The sequence below is a fragment of the Calonectris borealis genome, chromosome 2, assembly GCF_964195595.1.
Source record: "Calonectris borealis chromosome 2, bCalBor7.hap1.2, whole genome shotgun sequence".
NCBI lineage: Eukaryota > Metazoa > Chordata > Aves > Procellariiformes > Procellariidae > Calonectris > Calonectris borealis.
The window spans coordinates 160,138,964-160,147,695 of record NC_134313.1 but is presented as its reverse complement, the minus strand read 5'-3'; the positions used below and the strand labels follow the sequence as shown (position 1 = coordinate 160,147,695).

Sequence of the window (8,732 nt, the reverse complement as noted above, 5' to 3'; positions counted from 1 at the left end):
TTCTACTAAGTACTGCCCTTTTGAAAGAAAAATATATGCAGCAGCTCTCTCCCTTGCATGCCATTCTTCACATGCCCACATTACAAACGGAATGATACCACCTATGTTCTCCCACTGGTGCAACTTCATTGTCTCAGATGGCATTACTGCCTACATGAAAAGTAGAATCAAGTCCAAATGCATCTGTGCCCTGTTAAAGGAAACTATGCTGTTTTGTTGCAACCAGAAATCATTAAAATGCAGATTTTCTCCATGCTCACCTAATTAGAACAAAGATGGTTTTCTCTAGGATACAATGAGTTATAAACATATATAATTGGCAATGCAGCATGCAGAACAGACTGATGGAACACATTACTTGAAAACTCTATTTCTATACCATCATTCTCTCTCTGTGCCAACTGATTCAAAGAACCTCCTTTGAATATAAAGATAAGTAAGTTTGAATTCTTGTCAAGTGTGCCTTTCTACTGTAGAAATATGGGGGAAAAAAGTACATCCTGCATGTCAAATCTCAGGGAGCTGAGCAGTCCTAATTCCACTTCAGATAAAGAAGCAGAGATGTGTTTAATGTAGGTATAGAAGCAGCCCCCAAAGCTCCAGGGTGTCTTCATATATTTGAAGTTAAGAGTTTGTTGATAAGGTTGTTCAGAGATTCAGGAGAAATACTAAAGTTTAGTATTGGTTTCTGAGTCTAAAGCCTTTGGGAATATATATAGTTTAAACACAGGTGTAGGAGCGTATCTTCAGACTCCATGGGACTGCCATTGGGCAGCCTACTTCACTCCAGAATCTCACGTACTTCACCAAGTGACAGTAGAAAACACTCTGAATGACTGGAGGTGATCAATAGCTTCTTTAAAGTAAAATTTGGCAAAGTAACAATTCATCAAGTGATTATTGTTTAACTCAAATGATACCTACTGTGTAAAGGTTGGTGTCATGTGACATTCACAGAGTTAACTGTTCTGCAGTACTCATGTGAACCATGGGGCCTTTTGTATCTTTGGTCTGACATAACTTTGTATCACTCCAGGATAATCCCATTAAAATAAATTGTGTTTGACTGATAAATAGCTAAATTAAATCAGACCAAGAGGTGTATGGACACTTTGATGGCTGCCAACAATATTCCCAGTACCGGTAATATTTTCAAGAATGTACATGTATGCCTGCCAAGACATGTCCTTGCTGCTGTTCTTCCCTTTACCTGGCAATATTATGGACCTTGGACTCTGCCAGCTCCATACAATCTGCTATCTGAAATACCAGGGCAATTGCTTTTATGGTTCAGAAGTAATCATGCAAATACATATTATTCCCACTTGCTATTTAGAGTGGACATGGTTAAACGTGACATGGGAAGTAAACATCATTGGGTTTATTTCTTTTAAAGAGTGCAAATGTTCTGTGTATATTTATAAGAATCTGTCAGTTCTATGTCTTTTTTTTACAAAGTGGCTACATAAGGGGCTTGGCGTAGTCGAGAATTCCTTCTATTTATGCCTTTTATGGTAATTTTTAGGGATTCTATCTAATTTTTTTTTTTTGCTAGAGTCACAGTCAGGACTAAATTTTAAATCAGCTCAGATAGATACAGAATAGAATCAAGCTAAAAGAATTTACATTATTCCTTAAATGGGAGTTGTAACTTTATTGCAATATTCCTTGGTTTAGCTGTCAAGTATGCAGTTGTAGAGACGTATTTCAATGAAAATATTGTATAAAAATTATATTTTCAATGGGTAATATGCTCTCTGAGGCTGTTTATCCTATGCCAGACTGCTCTAGCAATAAAGCACCTCTTTAGAAAATTGTTTAATAAAAGATCAACAGAAATCTCTTTGATTTTAAACAGAAGATAACAACTGGTGATTGCAATAGCACTATTGGAAAATGCTGATGTTTTAATCAAAACTATTACAGTAGCTTGTTCTGTATGGACTGCAAAGTTAGCCCTACTTTCTGCACCTAAACATAAAAACAGGCACTTTTGAAAGGAACAACAGGATTGGAATCAAACTCTGTAGAAAGTAATCTCTGAAATTTATACAACTAACTGAGAAGTACTACCTTTTCTCCCTCTGTATAAATAATGTTAATGATTTCCTGGATTAGCACACTAAACTCCCAGTGCGGTTAATTACAGCCTTACATTTCTCTATTTTTATTTAGTTTTCCATAATTAGGAATGAATTTCCTAATCCTTAAAGAAACAAATGCTTCCTTAAGTATAAATAAAGTATAAGGAATTTTCTTGCTTCCCATCTTAACCTTTTCAACATGTACCAAAGCAGTCTGGATTCAGCAGGATACCATACGTCTACCCTGTAGACATGTTGGAGGGTAAAGGGACCATTATAGTAAATGAGTTTTTGAATAGTTACGGCTAGTAAACAGCAAGAGAACCTCAGAATTAATATGAACACCATTTAAAAAACCAGAAGGCATCCATAGGGCAGGTGTCTCTGTTATTACCTGGTTGGCTGCACAAACCCATTTCCCAAATACCAACATGTAGAAAAGCAAAGCACTAAACTGTACATTTTATAAAATATCACATCAGGCTGCATAATGAATGATATATCCCACAGTTTTTCATTATTTTGGGGGACCTAGCTGATTTATATCATGGTGGTCTCTGTCTGCATAATCGACTGAGCTCTTGAATTCCGGTGGAGCTGAGAAACGCTTTCGGATCCATTTCGAGAAATCGAAGAGCTGTGGAGTCTGTAATCTCTGCCTGCTGTCTGCTTCCAGCACAAACTCCGCCATTTTCTTTTCAGCTCCCCTTGCACCTGTGTTAAAAAGAAAATGCACTAGACAAGCTGAAAATGTTCTTTTACGTGAGGAACTTTTCCATGTTTATTGGCTGTCAAATGGGGACCTATAGGAATAGAATCATAGAATGGTTTGGGTTGGTAGGGACATCTTTCACTAGATCAGGTTGCTCAAAGCCCTATCCAACCTGATCTTGAATACTTCCAGGGATGGCGCATCCACAAATTCACTGGGCAACCTGTTCCAGTGTCTCCACCACCCTCATAGAAAAAATTTCCTCCTTACATGCAATCTAAATCTACCCTCTTTAAGTTTAAAACCGTTACCCCTTGTCCTGTCACTACAGCCCCTGCTAAAAAGTCTTCCTCCATCTTTCTTATAATCCCCCCTTTTTATACTGAAAGGCCACAATAAGGTCTCCCCAAAGCCTTCTCTTCTCCAGGCTGAACAACCTCAACTCTCTCAGCCTCTGTTCATAGGAGAGGTGTTCCAGCCCTCTGATAATTTTTGTGGCCCTCCTTCGGACTCACTCTAACAGGTCCATGTCATTCTTCTACCGAGGACAATCACCTCTCTCGACCTGCTGGCCACACTTCTTTTGATGCAGGATATGATTGGCTTTCTCAGCTGCAAGTGCCCATTGCCGGCTCGTGTCCAATTTTCCATCTCCCCTGGGACTACCCCGACCCAGGTGCGGACCTTGCACTTGGCTTTGTGGAACTTCATGAGGTTTGCATGGGCCCGTTCCCAAGCCTTTCAAGGTCCCTCTGGTTGGCGTCCCTTCCCTCTACAGTATCAAATTTAGAAAGATTACAGAGGCGAAGACTGTGTCTACACTGTCTGTGAGGAGATGCCCCAAGGCTACTTTCAAAATCAGTTTTGTATCACTTGTGCTGCAACATTAGCAACAGATTCCTCCTGTCAGACGCTGCATACTGTTTAATGTATATTCTACCTTAAAAAGTGGCTGACATCAAAAGGAATTCCTTGTGTCTTCCTCAGTTGAGATTAGGAAAGCTGCTACATGCTGAGCACTTCTGAAAATCCGCTGCTATTCTGGGGGTTAGATTCTGTCAGAAGATTACCCCTAAATACTTACTAAATGGTGTTTCAAGTTTTGGATAAATTTCTAGACTTGTTGCACCTCACTTGCACAACCCACATTGCTTGTAACAGAGCTAGAACTAGATCACGTTAAATAACAAGACACACTTACTGACAACTCAGTTTGCAAGGAATTAGATTTCAAACAGCTCTTAACTCTTCACCCAAATACACTAATTTCTCCTGTTGCACAGAAACTGCCACATATATATTCTATAAATAGGAATGCAAACATCTTCTAAAACAGCTTCATGTATCAGAATGGAATTATAGGGGCAGTTATGAATTTACTGAAAACAATATTTATCATCCTCAGTAGGAAAGGTGAGACTTACTTCACTGTTCAAAAAACAATACAGGACTGCAACAATCAACCCCTGGAAGGAGACAATATTCCTTAGTTAGTAGGCAGCACCAACCTAGGTCAATAAAACTTCTTTTGAATAAAAACTTTAAAATTTACCTGAAAAGATCCCAAACACAACTCAAAGATTATTTTATAATTATTGGAACTGCGGTCAGGAAATAGAGCAAACACTGTGTAGTGAACTCCAAATAATGGAATAAGCAACAATGTGGATTTTGCAAGTCTCCTGGGTAAATAAAAGAGAAAAAGCTGGAGTTTAATGATAAGCTCTTGTTTTACTAAGATAAGAACCTGATGCAATGTCGTTTACATAAACCTCGTATGACTTCAGATTTATAAACAGTCTTAGTAAGAGTCATTTATTGCAAATTGTTTTCCTTTCAGGCTTGCCATGAGATTAGCCACACAGTAACCTCATAAATTAACATGTGCAATTCCATGTTATACTTGATCTTGCTGACCTTGCACTCTTCCAAAAGCGGGCAGAAGGCTGCAGGGCCTCTCTAAACCAAAAGACTCTTTTTCAGTTGCCCTCTGGACAGCAGCAGGGTGTAGGACCTGGGCTCTGCTGTGTCTCTGACACACATTCAGTTCCCAGCCTGGTTTTGTGGCACGGTTTTTGGGGGTGAGGTTTTACTGCATTATTCCACAGGACCACATTCGCCAAAGTGTCACGAGCTGCCATCAGATCTCTCAAGATATTTTTTACCTGCCATAAAGGGTTCAGAATGGAAAGGAATAATGCCTTCCTGCAAAGTCATGCTGACAGATCCTCTTGTATGGAAGGTAAAATCTCTCTTCTGAAATTAATTGATGTTAATTTCCTTTAAATGTGCAACTGTATGGTTAGTCTGTACATTGCACATATACAGTATGCAAACAGTACCTTGGAAATGTAATCCAGAATAATTTCAGCTGAGAGATTTTCATGAGCAATTTCAGATTTACTCCCAAATACTAAAATCTCATAACTACACTTCTGGTATTAAGCATATACCATTAACTAATTTTTAATGTCATCAATTACATAATACATTTTAGCACAAAACACTACTGAAGTTAAGGAAGGAGAACTTTAAATTATTAAGCAGAGCAGCTCTGACAAACTGCCTGTGAAACCACTGAAATGATGAATTGCTAATTATCGCTTATTTGTCACTTATTTCACTCTAATAATATCAGTTTTATATATTATACAGGGTCAGTCATGCATGATCATGGATGTCTGGTATCAGCTAAAAGTCAAGAAGTTATAATGTTGCGTCCCATAATTCATCACTGTCTTGATGAATATAATTTGATTCAACAATGAAAGGATGCTGTTGTGAATTCAACTATTTTAACAGAAAATTCAAGATATTTCAAGCAGTTTTATGTTTTCTGTGTCAGTCTTCATGGCCTTCCCTGTCCATAATGTCCCAGAGGCTGCATCTGTTTATGTGGAAATAATCACTTCTGTCAGCAAAGTTTCTCAAGAATAGTAAAACCCTCACATCTAAAGGTGATACCAGTAAGCGGGACAAATAAGATTTCCTTAGCAGAAGAAATTCATTTACAACTGGAGGAGATGACTATGGCAGCAAATTTCCTGGTTTCCCAAGTGAAATGGAAAACTGATTTTATTTGAACTTAACCTTACCCACTGCAAAAGTAAAATGAGCAACCAAAAGGATGGAACCAGGTACAAGCAAGTGGGACCGAGGAAGGGAAGAAAAATGGTGACTTGCATGGGTAGTATTCATTCTAGACTCATATTTCACTTTCACTCTATTCTTGTTTTAATAATTTTTGTCTAGCTGATGTTACTTTCTCTATACTGCACTTACATTTTAGTGACGGAAAGGGAAAGACAAAATAGCCTTATTCTTCTCCGTATTTTTGAAAATGCATTTGCATTTTGAAAAATGAGCCTTCCAGACCTTTAATTTGCTCTGTTTTCTTGAGGAGGTTAATCTACAGTTCCCATGGGTATCAGCTAAAGACCATCCAATCCAAACTTAATCAGGCAATCAAATGCTAAAAGCAAAGAATTCACAGGGCTGAATAATGAAGGACAAGGTTGCTATTAACGAACATTTTATACGATGAGGTGCTATAGTAAACTGTGGAAAATGATGGGACTGCTAGGAAGGGAATGCCTCGTTTTCATAAAATACATAAATACCACATGGAAACAAAGAAAAGTTCCTGTCACAAGAATAAGGGGATTTCCTGCCCATAGGTCAGTCATTGTGCTAAATAATAATGTGGCAACCGCATAATTTCATCTAGGTTGATTTGGTTCTCCCACATGTTTAGTTAATTCAAGCAGCAAACACAAAAAAGGACCCTTGTAGCTCTATGAAGCAAAGCCTTATGTCAATCTAGTCGTGTCGCCTTTTCCGTGGTGCATCAGAATTCTTCACTTTTTGCATCAAATGTGTCACATTGTTTACAAAACACATAAGCCCTAGTTCTCTTGGCTTTAAAGGTATGCGTTACTTAAGCACATCAGGTTTTATCTGCTTTTAGGACAGGAATTCAGTATTTGTTAAATGAAGAAAAGGTGTTTCAAAGGCCATTTGCACGGTTTTGAATTTTCAGTGTTCATGTTAAGTTTTGTCATTGAAATATCATATTACCATCCAAAGTATCAAACTCGGTGTCTATATCTGGGCTTTAATACAAGATCTACTACAACAGACTCTTGATTCCGGATTACAGTATCCAGCAGCTATTATAATACACAACAATAACTGATATGGCAATATAATAAAGAACAAATCCAATTTTAGCAATATATTTAAATTGCCCCTCAACATTCCTTGATTCTAAAGTTGTGGAAACAATGGATGTTAGGATTTGATGTTCAAACCAAAACACAAAAGAAGAAAGCCTAAACAGAAATGAAGTTGATCTAAATCAGAAACACTTGTTTTCCTCTAGAAAAATAAAGATGCTATTTTAAATCAACATAAAACATTATATTTCATTTTTTACTTTTTGGGAACAACATAACTTCTTTCCAGCTCTTACAACAAAAAGTATTTTAGAAATGAAAAATTTAAAAAAAATGTTTTTAAGGAGGTTGAAGCAAAGTGTTTTGATCTTGAAACTTTTGTTATGTCAAAATGAAATATTTATACATTAAAATAAAGATATTATCGTCCATATTTTTTTGTATCAGCATATTCATTCATGGATTAAACTCAAATTCAATAATAGCTTGTTGGTCTTTACGAAATTGCAGATTTTTTATTGAATTTAGTTTTGATAAAAAAAATTACATTCATCTCTATTTCAGCATAGTGATAAGATCTTTATTAAACCACATCTAAAAGTACTTCTGAATTAAATGTAATTATAGTATCATAGCAATTGTTGGTAGCTGGTTTCAGCAGAGGAAATCTTACAGACATTATTTTGGTTCTGTATATAATATCTAAAAATATGACTCACTTGTACTGTGACTGGTCATTTCCTCCAACATCTGGAGATCTTAACTTCTGCAGTAAGATTCTTATAATACTAATGAAAAGTATAAAATTCACCTGCAAAGAAAAAAAATATAATGGTGATTTCTGATTTCTCCACTCAATACGCAGCACAAAGAAATGCTTATCAAGTCAGACAAATCAACTCAGCGGTGGGTGTTGTCTACCTCCTGCCAGAACACATCAAGCTAGAGCTAGCAAACCTATTGTCCGTTTTCTTCCTCACTAGTTTGTTATGTCCAGCGCACCTTTGCATGGCCACTAGTTCTAGTCTGGCTGGCAAAAGCCTTTGAAAGCCCCAGTTGTCAGAAATGCCCTCCTTCCAAAATCTCAGCTGAAGACAGGTTTCCTAGCAGGATGGGACATTGTATGTGATTTGGTGCAATCAAACATTGTCCTAAATTGTCATGTGGATTCACGACTGGAAGCCCAAAGGAAAATGAGTCCCGTACGCAGTTTTGACCCTCTCTTACCTCTCGCCTTGACTTTTAATATTTTCTGCCTGAATAAGGGGAAGAGAAGATTGTTGCACAGGTGATCTGTCCACTCCAATCAAGCATAGAAAGGGCCTCTCACAAGTATCTGTCTGTCTTGGGTACTGATGCAGACATTACCACTGAAGGAACTGAATCCCTGCAGTCTAATTCTCGTGACAGCCCTCTGAGATAGAACAGTAGTATTATTTTATTTCATAGAAAAGCACTTGCATAAAAAAAGTTATGATCAGACCCTGATCAATCTAGAAAATTGAAGTATAAAACTCAGTAGATCCTAAGTCTCACTCCAATTATTTCTTCATCCTTCGCTTTTGGCATCTTGTGTTCACAGGTGCTTCTGGTGCTGGATTGTTTGGTGCAGTCTAGAAAACCACACACTAAATATAGCACGCCTATACTAAAGTGAGGGAACACTCCGAATACACCCCTTCACAGCAACAACGTGAGCTAAAAACTACAGCTACAGCTACATAAACAGCTGCAAGAAATGCACATATTTTAGAAGAAATC

General features: G+C 37.5%; 1 protein-coding gene across 1 annotated transcript in view; it reads right to left on the bottom strand.

Annotated features, from left to right (window-relative positions):
- Nucleotides 1-785: 785 nt before the first annotated feature.
- The window catches only part of VIPR2 (vasoactive intestinal peptide receptor 2), a 60,138-nt gene continuing 52,191 nt past the window's right edge, over nt 786-8,732 (bottom strand). The window contains exons 10-13 of the mRNA XM_075140872.1: nt 7,691-7,782; nt 4,349-4,478; nt 4,221-4,262; nt 786-2,798 (exon numbers count right to left, since the gene is read on the bottom strand). Of these exons, the coding sequence (XP_074996973.1) occupies nt 2,625-2,798; nt 4,221-4,262; nt 4,349-4,478; nt 7,691-7,782 (438 nt within the window). The 3' untranslated portion in view covers nt 786-2,624. The remainder of the gene's footprint in view (nt 2,799-4,220; nt 4,263-4,348; nt 4,479-7,690; nt 7,783-8,732) is intronic.